Source organism: Agelaius tricolor, unplaced genomic scaffold, assembly GCF_023055355.1.
Source record: "Agelaius tricolor isolate 1412-34295 unplaced genomic scaffold, bAgeTri1.0.p SCAF_12, whole genome shotgun sequence".
Classification (NCBI taxonomy): domain Eukaryota; kingdom Metazoa; phylum Chordata; class Aves; order Passeriformes; family Icteridae; genus Agelaius; species Agelaius tricolor.
Window position 1 is genome coordinate 26,412,475 of NW_027269272.1, and position 19,621 is coordinate 26,432,095.

Below are 19,621 nucleotides of genomic sequence, written 5' to 3' on the forward strand. Positions count from 1 at the left end.
GTTGTTTTTATGACTAAGTTCAGTGTACAGGGCTTACATTTTAGGGATGGTGTTTCTTTAGTCACTTGAAAGAAGGATGCCTTCTTCCCAAACGTCAAGTTACTAATGTAAACACCTTCAGCAGGTACTTCCTCATGTGCCCTGTCCTATATTTATGTCAAGTTAATACAGGGATTGGCCCTAAACAACTCCCTAGCAAATGACTAAGTACTTCTAAATAATTATGAACTAAAAGATGGACATTTGCTAATGAGAGCTTGAGTAAGATCAGCAAAGCTTAAGGGATATTTATACCTGTTGAATATTTTAGTTAGACTGCTTTAAAGCTCCTTTTTTAATTGCTCAAGAGTTTAGGGAAGACAGAAATGCATGACAACTTTTTATTTTTGTATCAAGTGCAACATTGCAAGGAACAGATAAAACTCAGTTTACTAGTCCCATAGTATACAGAACTGAAAAACGCATTCTGCCATGCTGCAGGCACTGTGCGTAAGAACCTGGTCAAAATTTCAGTGCAATTGTGACTGGAAGAGCAAAGCAGTGCTATTACTGTTACATGTATGTATCCCAGTGTCATTAATACATTTATGGTAAAGCAGAATGGCTACCACTCCAGTGTATGAGCAATCCCATGAATTAGATTTTACATCTAAAACAGCAAGCAAAGGAATCAATGCTAATCACTAATGAGGTGAGGTAACAAACCCAGTTTAAAGAATACGTTGAGCCAATTGATCAAAACAGAAGAAATTTTAAGCTGAAAATACCTGGCTTTATCTAGTATGGAGAATTGGAAATTGGGCAGTAATAGGTGGCCCAAGGATTCTGCTTCCTAGCTTTTGCTCAGTCTTCATCTGTAGCACTGCAGAGGCCTTCAGCCAAGAAGTTTTTCCTCAAGCTACTAGCAAGTGTAACTGACCACCATCTATACCTTTCTAGCTGTTAGTTCTGGAACAAGTCCTTGCATCACCACTGTTTGAGACAGGCACTTCTACTGAAGGTAGGTATCAAGTTTCTTCTTGATGTTGTCAAAGGAATCCACTCCCATATAGTCAGCTTGGCCCTGTTCCCACCGTTCCTTGCGTTCTTCTGAAGATTCAGTTGGTAATAGTGGTGATACTGATACGTGGGACACTGCCTCTGTAACTTCTGCCTAAAAGGAAAGGTAGAGTAAAAATATAGAAATACTTTGTGCAGCTAAAGCGAGCTATAGGCCATAGAATGGGACAACAAAGTTGATGTTATCATGCGCAATAGCAAGCATTGCCAATGGGTAGGGATTGTGCAGCTTTCCTAGCAAAATAACAAAGCAGAGTTACAGATGTTAGCAAGGGGAAAAAAGAAAAAAGTAAAATTTCAGTTCTTCATACCTCTCTACAGAAGCCACAAGAGAAAGCCAGAGTATAGACCAAGCCCGATAGCTGCAAATAGTTTGTTAGAAAGATGCAAGATTACCAAGAGAAGCACATCTGAAGAGGTCAATAACTTTGGTCTTAAAAAGGCTGAGAACTTAAACTGGCTCATGTACTAAGCTAAAACTAAGAAGTCCGCAGTCAGATGCAGGCTGCTAAACTCTGTGAATGAGAACTAGAGTTAGAAGCATTATTTTGGCTGTCCTAGGCAATGTGATTCACCATGCAAGATCTGTATGTACATATTTGCATGCTGAACTGGGGTTCTTCTGCTTGAGAACCTTATTAGCTGCAACACATTAAGACTTAGACCCTTCTCTGTATAAATTAAAGAAGTTACTACATCAAAGAAGTTACTACAGTGTAAGACCTGGTGCTACATTAACTATGTACACAGTTTGTTTTAGGCAAGCATACAGCCATGTCCAAGACCTGTCTAGCATGCTTCTCTTTTATAGTATTATTTATTCCAAGCTTAAAAAGACAAAACTAAAATACCCTGCATCCCACAAACTAAACCACACCCATGCTTTGAGATGGACAGAGGGAAGGGACATTGATGCAATGGTAAATAACCTGTCATCCATACTTAGGTATGGATGTACAAGATTATTAGAGCACGTACCATATTTACCCCTGTAGGAATTTCTTTAACAATTCCATGCTGTTCTAGTAATGGTAAAACATCAGCTATGTAGGTATCCCACCACATGTTGAGGAATTCTGGGTGAACTATTTTAGGGTCATCCATGTTGCCCTTTATGCTTTTTGTTCTGGAGTCATATGTATAGTTCCACGGCTTTGTGCTTCCCAGGAAATGCACTACCTTAGTATTTGCACCAAACCTGTTGGGCAGAAAAATTTTAGAAGTCAGTTTGTACATGCGTCTAGAAAACAAGTTTAGACAGTCAGACATAACTTTTTTTAACCTGTTATTTCTGTATTTGTCCAGAAAACAGAAATATGAATATTTAGGTGGCTAAATGCTAAATGGTCAAACTGCCAAGGCCTATTGGGACTGAAAGCATTGTGAAACAATGGAAAAAATGCAAGCTGAATTCTACATTGCACTAGTCAGAATACAGCCAAAACCTACTGGTCTGGGCTATTTAAATACTTACAGACAACTCAAGTCTTTAGGGTCATGTCCATAGCTCAGGGGAGAGCAGTCTCAAGCAGCCGTTGCAATCGGAACTGGTTTTAAAAGTGAAAAAGATTCTACTCCAAAGTCAGCAAGCCAGAGAGTTAAGCATTACAAGTATTATGTAGAGAACAGTCAGTGTTAAGAGTTACCCTTTCAGTTTATAGCCCTGTAGAAATGTATCATTGGATGGCTCTGCTGCAAGGAGACCATGTCCTTGAAAAATAGCAACTTTGTATAACCAAGGCATTTCAGAACACTCCTGATCTTGGTGCAGCAGGGTCTTGCTTAGACAACCCTTACTTCCTAAACAACCTTAGGGCAACCATGCGTGAGTTTGGTAGTGGGTTGTTTTTGTTTCTTTTTGAAACCATTTAAACTATTTTCAATATGGACTTCTAGCTTTTTCCCAGCTGTTATCAGTATGTTCTTCTGTATTAAAAGTAAAGATGAGATGCACCTCTTCTCAAGTAAAGAACTAAACACTGAAAGAAACAACATTCATGTCATTCTCCTACAGTTGAGAGCTGGGTTTTAGCTTGATTCAATTTTGTGAACAAGCAATACTAGTCTGTCTGCTAACAGTGACTATCTCACCTAGTTCAGTTTGTATCACATTAGGCTTTCTTGTCAACATAATATGACTGAAATGGAGAGTAACATCAAGTAGCTTGGCGTATGTTTTATTAAGCAGATGCTGGTCATTTTGACCAGGACTCGGGTGTTAAAGAGTTTTGTGTACGGAGACAATACGGGTGTGTTTCAAAAGCCATAGATTATTCAAACCAAGTATGCATTTGGATGGGGTTGTAGGTTTCATACTATTTTAAGGTCCTTGACTATATTTCAATGTTTTCAATACAACTGAACTTACTGCAGAATGAAGACTTGTGTGTGCATGAAAGGCCAAGTATTTGCTTTAACTGCATGAAAAAAAGTGTCTTCAAGAGGTCAGTTACTGGGCTTTAACTTTAAACCCCAAAAGTCAAGATTTAGTGTAAGGGGACTACCTTAGTTTTATTAGCTGTCAGTACTAAACCTGAGTTTTCTTCATCTTGGGCTGCTGCTGTTCTAAGGAAACTTATTGTTCAAAAATCAAGGGAAGTTGAGCTAGAGAATAGAATGCATAAGAAGTATCACGACATTTGTTGCAAATAGAGAAGTATACTCTTGGTATCCTGTCTACTTACAGTCAGAACAACAGATGCCAAGCTTCTACAATGTTTTCAGCATCTGCTTTCTAGATACTTTCTGGACCTGCAATACTTTATTTGGGCATTTAAGCTCAACTGTTAGGAAGCTTTATGTCCACACTGGCCTCAGCAACTAATCTGTCTTTCCACATCTCCCAGAAAAGTCCTTCATCAATGTTTTGAAGTCAGAGAGCATTTGTCATGAATTGGCATTTTCCTTTGGAAAAAGGATTACTGAGACTGCTGTGAAATCTAGTCTCACTGTACAAAGCTGCAAAAAACTTAGCTATTACTGTCAGTAGGTTTAAATTTCACTATATTCTAACTGTTGATCATCAAGAGTGTAGCTGTTGATCTAACCAAGGGAACTTGTTCCACCTATTGAGCAGGGAGTGTTGCTTACAAGGGCTGCACTTCCAGCATTCTATTTTTGAAGGTCTGATGAATTCAGTTAAGCAACTGATTCAATCAGTTGAAGGTAATTTTTGTCAAGAACTCCCAGATCCAATTAGTGTTCTGTGGCAACTAAGTAATTTGTAAAATTAAGGTCATGTGACTAACAGCCAGCAATGGAAAGAGGGCATACTTTACAATAGATGTTAGTTTATCAAATGCTATCCAGCTACTTAAGTCATTCTGAGGCTTGCATATATTTCTTTAAATAAGTGTTCCACTTTTAGCATGACAAGATTCCAAATAGTATTCTGATCACAAGACATAGTTTGACCTTGAGCCAGCAAGGCCTGCTTATGCCAGCTGCTGCTTTAGACACTAGTAACCTGATGTCATTCAGAGATCAGATTGTTTTTATGCACTTGGCACTTTCCCTCTTCCTTGCCTCCAACTTCTGTAGCTCATAATAGATGAAGAGTTTCTGTGTAACACTTCAGTTTCCCTTCTTTCCCCCCTCACCCCGCCCCCTTTCTCCTGGATTGCTATAACACTTTGAGCAACCCCGCCTCTGACATACAGTTTACTCACATGCCACACTAACACTGCTAGCTAGAGAGGATACAGGCTTTGTCACAGAGGAAATATGCAATGATATGCAATGATATGTGGTTGGCTGTATTCTTTGTTCAATCTCGCTGTTACTTAAGGAACTGAGAGAGGTCTAGAAAGAGTGTTAGGAGAGAATTCTAGCTTGATACAAATCTTTGTTCACCACACTTATTTTAACGGTATAGGTTGATTAGATGAAACTGTAACTACTGGTTGTTAAATACCCTAAGTAACTGGAGTGAAGAAAGGGCAAGTTATCTAAGTGGGAAGGAAACCACAGTGACATGCTGAAAGTCAGCTCAAGTTGATTAAAGAGCCTACTGCCATTGGTTCGAACTTGTCTAGACGTATCCTCTCCTGGAGGAGTGTTTTTTCCTTTTGCAAGTGACCTGTCAAATGTGTTTACTCAACTTCCATGTTATCACCAGGGATGAGTGGTTTAAGCTGCAGATACAGCTGAATTTGATTTTCATCAATTCAACTTTTTTTTTTCAAGAGAAGAAATTACAATATTTTGAGTGGGAGAAACAGCCTACTTCTAAAAAACCTGCATAAGCTCACATCATGCCTCTTCATTCTGTTACAAGAAATTAGTTTATGTAAGCTCTGCAGGTGTTCTTGAAGTTTTCAACTTACGCTTTAAATGCTGGAAGGTAGGAATATACAGAAGTGCTGCTCAAATTATAAATAAACGGTAGATGTTTGCTCATGTCTGTCGTTGCCCAGCTGCTGAAGAAGGTGTTTAATAACCCCTGATCTGCACCTAAAAGAGAAAGCATTAATAGGCCACGAGCATCAGACAGCTATTTGAAGATCTTTTTCAGTCACTTTACTAAGCAGGAGTTGGTAATGCAGTTATCATGTCCTGTTGAAGTCTGGCACAGAGCACTACAGTTCTATTTGTGAACAACCCTGTAAACCTTGCAGCCTTTGAATATTCCAAAAATGCAGAGAATGAAATAGCATATTTTGGGGTTACTTTTGTTAAAGATACGAAGCTGCTCACAAACTCTGCCATTCAGTTTCTTTTATAGCTTAAGTTCAATTGGTATAACACAGCAATAACACCCCACAATAAAACAGTACAACTGAGCACTGCTCAGCTGTAGCTCAGAAGATCAAATGGCAGCAATAAGTTTTATTACTTATGCTTACAGATGCATGACCAACATCATCTCCCTGACAGAGTTAGGGTATCAGTGGCCTGTTAGACCTGCAGTGCCAGATGCATCTACGTCCACACTGATCTGATAAGAAAAGCACATGTAGTCTTGTTGACAATTATAGTAAAACTCCATCAAATTCCTTAACAGATAACAGGTGTTCCTAATTCTGTACTAAAAAGCTCCTGACTAACCACTAAATGAGGATAACAATCTGTGTTCAGAAGGGTCATGTCTTAGTTTGCAAGTAGAGGTTGTTACAAAGTTAAGTAAATCTGAAGTTGTTTGGTATCTCAGTAGTAGATTAGCTAAAAAATAAATATAGTCTTCAGGCCAGAGTAGACTAGTTTATAAGCAGCAACTGAGAAGTAAAAACCTATTTATCTACATCCATTCATTCTTTATCACAATGAATACGATTAGTCTTTAAATGGTAATAATCCCTCTTATCAAGGAGATTGAAGAGAGTCCTCTGACTTTCACTTGCTGTATTCTTTCACCTATCACTGCATGCACAAGTAGTATTACTAAGGGGTAGGTAAATAGATAGCTTAGTTAGCAGACAATGTTTCATTTTAATCTTTCATTTTCTTAAGGACTCAGTCTCTGCTGACTCAGGAAAAGGTTTTTATTGGCCTATGATTCGATTTAGGGCAGTATTAAGGTTTATACCATCAGTGCCATTTGAGCAGAATTTGCTTTTTGCAGCTGAAGTATCTAGACGCTGGGCATAAACTTAGATGTACGGACAGTACACTGACAAATATAAATTCTAGGTATCCTGTTACAGCTGTCAGCATACATGCAGATTGCAGAATGAGAAACAGCCAGAGACTCAGTCCAGCAATTTCAAACCTCTGACTTGCCTCTCAATCCGTAAAGGAAGGAAAGCACTTTTGAAAAACTGGTATCCATCATAAGAGAACCGAAGGGGCAGCAACCATGTATTTAACTTACTCTGCAGGACTTTCTCTTGCTCAGATTGGTTTACGTCCTTGGCCTTTTTTCAGATTGCATGCATTTGTGCCAAAGCAGACAATGAAAGCAGTATCTAGCTGTCCTAATTCAGACTTCAACAGGAGTATTGTTATATAAACAGGATCTCACACATAAGGCGAAAAATCAGGCAGTACTTAATATTAACTACATATTTACAAATACATATCGAGGTACAATACAGCAAGACTATTTTGGATCCCAGGCTAAAGAGCAAGAGGATTGTCTAAGCAATAGCAACATTCTTAAGGTAGCAGTACTACCAGATTTCTTCTAAAACCAAATTTTTCTTTCCTATCCACTACTTTTAGATTGTATCTAGAGTAGTTGCATCTTTATTATCTACAAACGTGAAGTTTAGACAGACAGAGTAGATGTCTACATATGTAGCCATCATTCTTCCATTTCTGGACAACAGTAATGGAGGCAGCTGTCTGCTGTTACATACAAGAAATATTCTGGAAGGTCTTCTATGCCCTAGTTACTCCTACTGCAGACAAGGCACTTGCAGCTTGACTTCAACTACACATAGTTTGGTAGGTTGTTAAGTTTGCATCCCTGTGTCCCATTAAAAGCAGTGACCCTTCATAGGTTTTTCTTACTAAGTTTCCTAGGCCCTTTTATTACTCTCTAGGTCAATTTATTTTTCAATTCCCTTTCTCCCTACCAAGTTCCTGAGCTCAGCAGTAGCTTATACAGATGGTCTAGGTCTCCACGGCATCATTACTCAGACCAGTGCTACCATTTAATAAAAACTAAGGTTTTGAAGCTGAAGTACAAATTACAGTTCCAGAAATTTGATAACAAAACAATTAGCCCACTGTTTTTGCTGTTAAGTGCTGCAACAATTGCTTTGCGTTTAGGACAGAGGAAGTTTCACCATTGCATGGCTTTAGCATTCATGCCAGAAAGCATATTGTAAAAATGGTTCTATTCATTTGGGGGTTTTTTGATTGGTTGCTTTTGGGGGGAGTGGGGTTGTTTTTTTTTTTTTGGGGGGGGTAGGACAGGGTCTTTGGTTGGTTTTGTGGGTTTTGTTTGTTTTAATGCAACAATTCAGAATTATGCTACAGATTTTGCTATAGCTGGTGATCAGTTTGTACCTTTGACCTTTATTACATGGCAGTATTCATTTTCATTAGGTAGCATTGAGCATGCAACTGCTCAATGTTCTTTACAAGAATCCCTACAGTAACAAGGATTATTCTGCAGACTAGGAGTGACATCTAAATATTTTACTTTTCACAAAGTACTGAGAGGTAAGTCAACATTACCTTTTATCTGAGAGTTTCATTTTATGGTCTTATTTACATCGTTTTCTATATTTTTTTTCAGTTAGACTTTGTTTCCTACCACAGTAGTTACATAATGAAATTAAGTGACAGGAGACAGTGATACTCAGAAGCTTTTAACTACAGCTGTCTCCAAGGGACATAAGCTTTTCCTGCAACAGTAACAGATTAAGTAGACTTACAGGACGACACAACTTGGTTTCTCAAGCTGAAACCTGGTACAGTGGCGGAACCCAAGTAACCTATGGTAGGAAGCAGCCAAGGCTACTACATGCACTTGATACTGGGTAAGAGACAGTCACTACCCTATAATGACAGGAAGCCATCACATAGCATACAAAGAGATTTCTCTATCTTCAAATGTTTGATTCTCTGAAGCTGTGCTCAAGTTGACCAGTACTATTTTTTCTATAGCAGCTTGAGTTACTATAGAACATCCAAGCCTTGAATGTTAGGACTGTCTGAAGCATAGTACTGGAGTTTCATTTCTTATTATATGATTCTACACCTGTTAGTCTGGAGGCCAAACTCAGTTTTTATTTCATTAAGCCCGAAAAAAGTAATTTTACCACATATTGTAATGATAGCCTCTATTTCTGAGAAGGACACAATTTTTGCATGGTTACATTGAGAATTCTATCATACAGAGTCCCCATGAGACGTATGCGGTTACTGAGCCATCCCAAATACTGTTAGACTGGACAACAGTAATTACTGTTAGATTTTGGTCTAACTTACACTGAAATACAAATTAATACATACCATCAAAGCTGCCTTTCTCTGTGGCAAACTGTAACAGCTGACTGTATGTTTCAACGGAAGGTCGGTACACAAAAACTCCTGAATTAAAACAGTCAGGCCAGCCTGGATCTGGTGCTGCAGATAGCTCTTCTCTCTCAAAAAGCTCATCTATATTTGACAAAACCTAATTGTAAAGAAGTTCAAAAAAATGCTTTTAGGTTAGGAATTGTATCATGTTTTTCATGGATTTTGGCAAATACACTAATTCATGAAAGAAAGTTCTTTTATCAGTGTTCATGTTACAGAAGACAATACTTGACATAAATAGTCCCCACAGACTTCACAACAGTTAATTTAGTTTAAAAGGCACACACATTCTTACTGTTACTAGTCCATCTATTATCCCTACTCTTAAAAAAAAAAAAAAACCACAGAAAAAAATCCAACAACCCTGATACTAGGCTTTGAGAAGTACCATGAGACACAGCCACTTACCATTGTGTCTGCATCCATGAAAACACATTTTGAAAACTGTGTCAGTTCCCAGCAGTGAAGCTTTGTTAGTGTGACGCCCAACTCAGGTCTTTTCATTAATGCCAAGTGTGCTGAATCCCCACTATCCAAGACATTTACCAATATGACTTCATCAAAGACTTTTTCCAGCACTCTCCTGGGGAAGAGTCAATTGGCAAGATTTAGTTCTAGTGTTACTCCAACAGCAGACCACGTGACAGATTCCGTAAAGAGAAGTGGAATAACAGGAAACCTGGCAACATTTCTTGTTGAAAAGTAGTAAGAGTTGACTGCATATTTTGGAACACACAAGTACACCTGTCTGCCATAAAGTTTGTAATGTGCACATTTTGGGGAACAAAGAAGTCTTTTGGGTTTTTTTTTCTTCCACAGAGTTTTAGTGGGCATTGTTATCTAGTTCAGTAAATCATACACTAAGGTTTTTTTTCATCCAGACTCTAATATCTAGCAACTTAAAAGCCTACTCTGAGCAGACAATTAAGAAATGGGAAGCCATTAGACTAGCTTGAGCAGGACAGTAGTCGAATCCAAAACAGCTGAGACACAATTTTATGCAATATTTACACTGTTCTGGATTTGTGACATTTGAGACATCTGCGTAGACCTAGTTACTAAAACTTTCTTTATCCCATGAAGTCTTTTCAAGACTAACTAGTTATGGCTGTAGGTACAAAATGTTTTGAACCAGTATCATATTCACTAGAGTGACAAACTTTCAGGCAGCGTAGTGAAATTTTATGGCAGATATCCAACCTTTGCTTTACCATCAATAGAGAATTACCATTAGTTCAAGAGATTAAGGTGTTCGTGCTGCTTAAAACAGGAAACATCAGTAAAGTCTTACTGTTCTTCAGCATATCTTGAATGCTCAGCAATCGCCAGTACAATATAAGCCCCACAGAGCTTTTAAATGAGTTTTGGAACTCTGCCTTGCAAGCCAGTCTTTATACTGACAGTTGGTGGGTCAGTGCTTCTGAACTTCAGGCATACTTTGTTAGTGGAGACAGGGTGAGAAATGCAAGTTCCAATTACACCATTAGGTACATAAGTATCACCGGTCTAAGGGCACAGTACTAGGTGGCTTTCACTAGCACATGGGCACATTTAAGGTTCATCTTAGAAGAGCACACTCACCTAGTAGGCTGAAATGGATGTTCCTATATGCAACATTTTAAAAGCAATACAACCGTTTAGCTGCCAGGAGACTCCAGGGAAAGTCACTGCATTTTTTTATTGAGTCACCTCTCTATTGTGTCTACATATTGATAACTCTTTTCAGAATTACTTCCCATGTAGAGAATCTTGACTTATTATCTGTAGTTCCCATAGTTATCAACTGTTTTGTTGGTTTTTTTTAACCCTCTTACATGTGGAAAGAATCCAGTCCACTCCATAGTGAGACTATTCTAAGGAGGCTGTAGGAAGCAGTTGCCTCTTACTTTCATTTGATGTACTGTGGTGACCTTGTTAGATGCCTCTGTTCAGCTGCTGATTTGACATACTTGGTGCTACCTCAGTTCTGCTCGCTTCTCCCATGATAAAATTTGAAGTGTCTGCTAGATTTCAATAGAGCTTGTGTTATATTATGTCAATTGGGAATATTTCTGCAAAACAAACAAACACTAATTTCCTGCCCCCACCTCCACATGCATACACATAGCAGTAACAAATGTATGGGCAATATTACATTGTTGGACAATTCTAAGCAGGACTACAAAAGAGCAAAGATCCAGCAGAAATATCAGTATCAAGTCATGGTTTAGAGCTCTAACTGCAGACTATTTGTTCAACTCATCGTAGGGAAGAAAAAAAAAACACACCAAAACAAACAGTTTCATGTTTGAAGAACTTCTAGAACTCCAGATAAGTTGAGTTCTGCTGAAATTAGCTGTTTAGCTTCCAGAGCTTTGAAAGGTTACTATTAAGAAAGTTAACTTCCATTTTTCAACCTGCACGTGAGCAGGAACTGTTGCAGTCTGAAGCATTTAAGTGACCTTACCTCATAAGATCTGATACCTGAGGAGTTATGAGTGCAGTCAGCTTCCTTGTTGTTCTATACTGTTGCAAGGATGAACCAAGTACCAGCGCTCCTTTCACATAGGAGTCATTTGTGGCTAGAGTCACAAAAGACTGGTCTGGAAGAAATGAACGTGGTCAAGTTAGCACAATCCGCTACTTTATTCTGAGACAGATACATTAGAAACCTAGTATTGTTAGGTAATCTTGCAGTGAGGCCTCTAAGATGTGCCCTTTAATTCTGTGTACAGGGACTCAATGAAGCAGATTGTTTGCATAGCTATATTTGCTATTGGTAACTTGACACATGGCAAAATGCAGTAAAATGACCCACAAAATCAAGACTGTTTCAAGAGAGCACCAGTTCAAATTTGCCCACAGGTTAAATAAGTCATGCCAAAAGTAGACACAATCCAAAATTCTAAAGAGCTCTACTTAGGCCACTAATATGCTATTATACAAAAAGTGTTTGGAGTCTGTGGGCTTGCTTTTGGCCTAAAGTTAGTGGATGTAGAGTTTCTCTAGGTTCAGCTCTCAACCCTGAAGCTAAAGCAGCGTAAAACTTGCAATTCATTTTTAAATGAAAGTAAGCATTGGATTATATCTTAGACAACAGATTTAAGTTTTGCTAGCTCAGGATTTTGCAGATGAGTTGTTCTGCAACACATGATTGCAGCTCTGTCACAAGAATGCAAGATTTAAACGGGAAGTAACTAGTAATACAAAAAGCAATTTAGAACTTGCGGGAACAATTTTTACTCTTTGAGCAAAAAGAGATACTATAATCTCCTGCTCCAGCTGTATCTTAAATATAGATTAAGACAGACTGTCTTACCCTATATAATATTGAAGCCATATTATACAAGCTTTTCCTTCTTTCATGTTGTATTAAACTGCCAGAGGGGGACTCATAAAAGCAAACAAGTAACTTAAAAAAGCTCTTCAGTTCACTGTTAGCTATTTTAATGTAGACCTCCTTTCAAAGTTATATCGCTTTACAAAGCATGGTCTTTCCTACCAATCCATTTTCACTTTATCAACAAAACAGTTTCTTCATAAGAATTTCAAGAGTCAAATTTATTCTATCAACTTTGATTTCTTTCCATTACAAAAGCTGTTAACTAGGTTAGATCAGAGTGAGAATTCTGGGCATTTAAAGGCTTACTATCAAGCCTAGTAGCAAGATTAAAATACTGACTCCTTTCAGAAAAATTGTTGTTTGGCACAACGCCTAAACTCACGAGGCAGTCATCCTCAATATCTTTTTAACTTAATACTCCCTTAACAGTTGACGACAGACAATCACGTACCATAATTGCCTATAAGCTTTGCAAACCTGGTCTGCAAGATCTATAGACCAGCTACAAAACCTTCTATTTTGCTTAGCAGCAAAACCAACTAGTCCCAAGGGATTTAGATTATAGTGGTCAATCACAAAGATAAAAAAAGCTTCTATAATGCCAGGAATAAAGATATTTTGTTTCAATTCACTTTTAGCTGCCTATTTGTACTAGTTCATATTCAGCAAATCTGCAGAACAACTTATGTTTCTTTAAAGGGCAAGAGTGTAATATTTTAAGTTGTATAAACAGCCTCCTAATAGGACAGGGTTTTTCACTAGGTAATTTGCATGTTACCATTCAATACATGGAAGTCTGACACTCTGCTCTCAAAAAAAATCTCACTAAAAATCCAGTGTAGACAAAGTGGGATTGTGCCCAATATTCATCTGAATGTTGTTTGGGTATTTTCTCCCTAGCAGTGTAGCACTAATTCTTAAAGCGACCCTGCCACTGAAAGACAGATCTTTTCTTCATTGACCTGTTAGCAGGTACACTTCTACTCTGTCTCATCTTCTTGAAACTGAATATTCACACACACACACGAAGGTCTTTAGGGAAATAAAGTCAATTTAATGATGCAGAACCCTACTGCGTCCCAACTCTAGGAGGAAACTTTACAACTGCTTGACAGGAGGTTAATATTGCCAACCTGGAGACCATCTAAGTCAGCATAACTTTCCAAAGTTTCGAATAAACTATGTTTTATTCTATATCTAAAGTTTCTATTCTATCTACTCTATATCACCCTGTGTTCAATATCATCTATATATCGTACCTAAGTGTTCTATTCCATATAATTTCTAAGTACATGACCTCATGCTACAATTTGGGCAAGACCAGTTGGTGCTTACTATGGAAGTTATATCTGCAAAAGACTAGTCCATTCTACCAAAACATCAAGTATTTCAGCTGTGTGGGTCTCCCTTCTCATCCTTTTCCCCTTCTCTGTAAGCACTTTCTTCACAGAATCTTGTGTTTACACAGCAGCCACTGCTAGGCCTGAAACATAATGAACTCTTGGTGAGAGTATGTCCTCAAAACCACACAGAATGAGAGGCAGTTGCCCAGCTTCCTAATTGACTTACCCAGACAAAACCATGCTACTTCAGAGAACTCTCTGGCTGCCCAGTTCATAGGCTATAATATCTCTGCAAGAGTTTTTGTGTTAGCCCTTACACACCCACTAGCATCCTGGAAGTCTGAGCTAAAAGCAATCTTTCATTTGATGGCTTGCAGAGGTTACTGGAGTGCTTGCCCCAGATCATTTAAAAAGCTCTCCTGGAAGATTTGTCCTAGGCATAGCCAGAGTTCACAGGTGCTTGCCTTTTCTCCTATTCTCTGAGTTAGGTGCTAGTATATCTCATTTGTTTTTTGAGTACAGGATTCCTAGAGAGACAGGAGCATCTTATCAAGACATGCATCGGAGGGCAGACTTCCTGCAGGCTTCCAGACCTGAAAATGAAACCGACTTTGCTGACAACTTTAGGTGAAAATCGGGGAAAAAAAGAAAAACCCCCAAAAAACCCCAAACAAAACAAACAAACAAAAAACCCCAAACGACAAAACAAACAAAAAAACGGAAGAAAGAAGTAACACGTACGTGGAAAGCCGTAAGGACCTACTCACTGCAAAGTATCAAAATCACAGAAATCTCAAGCTCTCTCGGCGTTTCAGGAGAGGGCTGGGTTTTCCCCTGTGAGCCGCTGTACCCCTACAGTGGCCTCTCCGGCCCATCCTGCTCCCCGCCACGCGGGCGACATCTCTCCCGTTAGGGGACGGAGCCTGGGGCAGAGCATCGAGAGAGGGGCGGAAAGAGCCGGCACCGTACGCGTCCTCTCAAACCGCACAGCGGTGCCCGGCGGGACGGCTCTGAACCCCCCGCGAGCAGCCCCTGCCCCCACCAGCCGAAGCCAGCTCGCCGCCAGGACGGCTGCCTAAAAATAGGCGCGGCCGCAGCGATCCCGCCGCGGAGATCCCGCTGCCGCGGGGCGGCTCCGCGAGCGCGGCCCTCGCGAAGAGCGGTGCGAGCCGGGCGGGCGCACACTGACCTGCCATGGTTCCCGAACGCAGGTCGGTACGGGAGACGCGACGGCCGCGGTCAGGGCCGCGCTGAGGCCGCCCCTTATATAGGGGCGGGGCCAGCAGCGGCGCGTCTGTGGCAGCCGGAGGACGCCCCGCCCCGAGGAATCCCCGCGGCGCCGCGGGCAGAGCCCCCGCCATGGCCTCCCGCGGCGGCGGCACGTCACCCCCCCCTCCTTCCGGGGCCGACGCCGCGTCCTCTCCGGGAGGCCTCAAACCCCCCCGCCCACCCACTCCCGTGCCTCTCGAGTAAAGCGGAGCTTGAAAAAGCTTAAAATACTCCGCTGCGCGAATGGAGGGTAGGACCGTGTCAGAGTGCTGTGGCTCAGGCTGGGAGCGGCGGTGGTACACAGGACGAGCGTTGCTTCTGTGGCCGCTAAGCCCTGGGGGAAGAAGGACTAAAACTACTGGGAAGAGCCTAGTCCCGTCCTCTTGCCACTGCAGGTGTTAGTTCAGGTGGACGGGATCCGCCGAGCTGCCTCTTCTCCCAAGGCTGAACGGTTCCAGCTCTCTCAGCCTTTCCTCCTAGGAGAGATGGTTTCTTGTCCCTTCATCATCCTTGCGGCCCTTTGTTGCCCTCTCTCCACTGTGTTCATGTCTTCCAAACCGGGGAGCCCAGAACTCAGCACAGCCCTGCAGGTGTGGCCTCAGCAGTGCTGAGCAGAGGGCAGGGGTCCCCTCCCTCCATCTGCCTCGTGCAACCTGGGATACCACTCACCTTTTCAGGAAGGGCACATTTCGGCTCGTGTTTAATTTCGTGTCCCCCAAGATGCCCAGATCCTTTCCTGTAGTCTGTTACCTTCCTCAAGACAATGAAATATGACTGGTTTTTGATCATGATAAATGGAGGGAAGTCTGTTAGTAAGGGGATTTCTTTCTGACTTGAAATGGCAAATAAGCCATGAATGGATTTAAAAAACAAAAAAAATCTCAAATGCAAACTAATGAACAAAGAGCCCTCCAACTCCTAATTTCCTCAGTATGGGAGATCATATTTGAGCTGAGACAATTTTTGTAGACCTGTTTTGAAATCAAATGATGTACTTCTAAAAATACCAAAATCAAGGAAGTGTTCCTTGAGCAAGCACAAAATAACAACCCCAAACCAAAATATGCATTTAGAGCATACCATTAATTTTTCATTCATGCATCGTATGCATAAAAGCATGTGAATCAGAATTGTAGGCAGTACTGGTAATGTTGTACATGTACAGGGATTAGTAATATTTTATTTTTTTATGCAACCCTTTTCTCAGGTATCTGTGGCTTTGACAAACTTTCCCTATGATGGTATTAGGGATGGTTTGTGTCTGTCTCAGATGAAAGTTTTGAGAAGTTTTTAGCCAGCACATTTCAGCTGTGTCTAGCTTGTTGCTTTGCCAAGTTTTTGAGAGGAAAACAATAGAATAGCCACTGTTGGTGACTGCCCTCCCCCCCTTCCCTTGCTTCCTTTGTGTTATGTTAGAGTGGAGCAAAAGAGCATAATTCCTTCTGGTTTCCACATTAAACAATCAGAAAAAAATCCCTAGGATTGCCAGTGTTCAGCTTGATAGTGTGACAGAGAAGTGCAGCATCCACCCCTATGCTAACACTTGTTTGCACATGCACTTTTGCAATTTTTCTAATGTTCATGGTTGAACAGGCTGTAAATTTTATGGTTCCCTTGTGTGACTCAATTGCATGTACATCTGTGCCTTTGTACTGACTGTTTATACTTCTTTCTCTATAACCTGTAGGAAGTCACAGGAAGAACCTGGGAAACAGGTCTCCCATTGGCTTCCAGTACAAATGGAAGAAAAGATCATGTGACATGAGGATAGAAGGAAAAAAGCTTACAGAAAAGAGAGGAATGCTCAGGAAAACATCTCGTGAGGTGACGGCTAGGATAGGCTGAACAAAAAAACCAGCTAGGCCTCAGCTTCTATGGAAGGGAATAAATTTAAGAGTAGGTAAAAGATAAGTAAGATATGAGGATGGGAACTAACCAAGGAAACTGTTACTTGTCAGCACACAATAAGACTTGATAAAAAAATAATGAGAAGGGAGAAGGAATAGATTTTGCTGGATTAAGAGACAGCATTCAGAAAGAATGGACAAAGTGCTGCTTAGCAGCTCATTAGGTGAATACTGGCACACTGAACAAGGTGCAAGTCCTATGGAAAATGATCCTGTCATCTGCAATTAAAAAATTCGATCACCATGCATGTCACAGAAGTCCAGTTACCCTTATACATTTTAGAATTTTCTATTTTTAATGACTAATAGTGTTATTTTAATAGGAACTTGTTTATAATGTAATTTAAAAAGCATTTCAAAATACCAAGTACTAAGAAGTAGCTTTAAAATATAGTTAGGATTTACATAGCAGTAACAGAAACTGCTATCCCTGTAACAGGACTGTTTAGTGTAAACTTCTAAAGTAAATGATTAGCCACTTAAATTGCTAACAATTATAATTTTGCAAATGTGCACAGTGAGTCCAACCATTAAGTTAATAAAACTTCGTAGAGAAGGTTTCAGAATTAAACATTATTTCTGCCTCTGCAAAATCCAGGGGGAAAAAATTTTAAAAGCAACCCCAAAGAGTCAATATGATATATCCAGTCAAAGTTTAAAGTACTAGAATTCAGTTTTTACAACATCAAAATGGTACTCTGTCTGGTTGGGGAAGAGGCCTCAATGGTGTGAAGTGCATAGATAGGTGAAAAGAATGTAGCCCAATTCAAGACTGTATTGAGAGATTTGATTTCATTTTTGTCCAGCCATCTCTGTCTTGTCCTGAAGTTGTCACAAACTTCCCTGATGACAAAAACTGTACTGGGTCATCCCCTCCTCTTTTTGAAGCCCTTCTCATTTTGACCTTACTGTGAAGTTAGACTGAACAGTTACTGAGTCCTTAGAGTAGTCTGCATAGAATTTTAAAATGTGGCACAAACTTTTCCCAGTGCTAGGATTTCAATGTAATGTAGCTTACTCCAATAGGACTGAAAAGGCTTTCATGTTTCTATTTGAATAATCAAAATATTATGTTGTCACTCTAACTTATTTCAGCTTTTCACATTCTGCTTTCCTAACAGATATTCTCTTTGCCCATCCCAAAGCCAATTATAGTTCTGACCTTATTTTCTTTAAAAAAAAAATCCACCTGCTAGATAAATGTGATAGTCTTCTAAAAAGCTAGGCTCTGTAATTTGCTTGGTTCATGTTATTTATGCATTTCAGTGAACAGATGTTTAATGGATTGAGGAATTATTATAATTTCTTCTACTTAGCACAATAAAATAAACATTCCTATAAGCAGGGAAGTGAGTAGATCTCAGTTTCTCTTGTATTGTCTTTTGGGTGGATTCTCAGTGATCTGCAATGCAAGCAAGCAACAGTAGAAGCTGTTCTCCTGGTTGCACGATTAACTTGCCATCTATTAAGAAGAAAATTGGTGCATTGGAGAAATAGTTACTTCTCTCACCAGTCTTTACAAGACTGTTTAAAAGTTCTACAAGACTGTTGAAAAGTTCTAATGCTGAGACCTCCCGCTGCTTTCCTATACTTAATGAAAAGGTTTAAGTATCACTGAGGAACACAGAACCACGTACAACTGATTTATAAGCCTCCTTTCCTTTGGCAAATAGGCTAAACAGGGCAGATGTATGTGTGTTTTTCTCCTAACTTGCCCTCTGCTTCATCTTTGCCTTCTCTCCTTTTCTAGTGATTCTTTTGGGATGGGAGGCTACAAGACCTACTGATCAGGACATCAGCGGCTGAGAGCAGAAAGCACGGGCTTATTACCAGTTCCACTCGTCATTTGCCATGGTGATAAGTTCAGGCAGGACAGCTATGTATTTCTCTTTTTTTGCTCTCTTTACCACTTGACTTGAAACAGTAAAACACTCTCTTGCTCTATATTTGTACAGGGGAGTTGCAATCATGTATCCGAATTCTAGCTGTATTCTATCTCAGTTGGTAACAACAACTCTTATAATTGCTTACCTCCACAGACCAGAGTTTTAAACTCAAAATAGAAAAATTCTAGCATGTCACCTGAACATGCATGTTCTTCCTTACACAGGAAGTGCTAAAACTTATAATACTTAAAAAACTAGTGGATGATAGAATTCCTGGAGATGCAAAGTTATCAAGAAATTTTAGCAGGGATTTGAGAGGAAGCAATGGCAATACTTCTACCAAGTTACTCTGACTTAGAACAATGCTTCTGTTCCATGCTAGATTTTTGTTGAATTTCAAGCTAGTACTTCCTCCAGGCCAGGCCAAGCAATTAACTTTAGGGTGAGTCATACACAAAAAAAACCCCAAAAAACCCAAACAAACAAACAAACAAACAAAAAACAACAACAACAAAAAAATCAGGGTGATATACTGGGAATGGCATTTATGATTAATAATAAGTGAATGCACTTACTCCCTTTTGAAAAACCTTAGTATCACCAAGTTGAGATTCTCGGACCTCTTCCCTAGCTAAAGTGTAATAGCATCAGGACTAGACTCGACTAGAATAGTTCATTTGGAAAGGATCAACACTGATCATCTAGTTCAATTGCCTTACCACTTCACGGCTGAAAAATTGTTAAAATATAGTATTAAAGGCACAATCCAAGTGCCTCTTAACACCGACATACCTGGGGCATCAACCATCTTTTAGGAAGCCGGTTCCAGTGTTTCACCACTCTCTTGGTAAAGAAATGCTTCCTTAA

The 19,621-nt window shown here is 39.9% G+C and overlaps 1 protein-coding gene across 2 annotated transcripts; it reads right to left on the bottom strand.

The window, feature by feature from the left end:
- Positions 1-366: 366 nt before the first annotated feature.
- On the bottom strand, positions 367-15,077 carry GYG1 (glycogenin 1). 2 transcript variants are annotated; one of them, XM_071438316.1, is made up of 8 exons: positions 14,882-15,077; positions 11,474-11,609; positions 9,436-9,610; positions 8,962-9,124; positions 5,385-5,511; positions 2,038-2,257; positions 1,371-1,421; positions 367-1,153 (listed from the first exon to the last, which is right to left on the bottom strand). In XM_071438316.1, exons 1-8 carry the CDS (start codon positions 15,051-15,053, stop codon positions 992-994), a joined length of 1,206 nt encoding a protein of 401 aa, XP_071294417.1. In that variant the 5' UTR covers positions 15,054-15,077; the 3' UTR covers positions 367-991. The 2 variants fall into 2 exon arrangements, with proteins under 2 accessions (XP_071294417.1, XP_071294418.1); XM_071438317.1 differs by lacking the exon at positions 1,371-1,421.
- Between the last annotated feature and the right edge of the window lie 4,544 nt (positions 15,078-19,621).

Coding starts and splice junctions, on each gene's coding strand:
- GYG1 (XM_071438316.1), bottom strand. CDS start 15,053: ATGGCGGGGGCTCTGCCCGCGGCGCCGCGGGGATTCCTCGGGGCGGGG. Junction 9,611..11,473: donor CAGGTATCAGATCTTATGAG/GTAAGGTCACTT, acceptor ACTCTTCCCCAG/GAGAGTGCTGGAAAAAGTCT. Junction 1,422..2,037: donor TTCCTACAGGGGTAAATATG/GTACGTGCTCTA, acceptor AACTATTTGCAG/CTATCGGGCTTGGTCTATAC.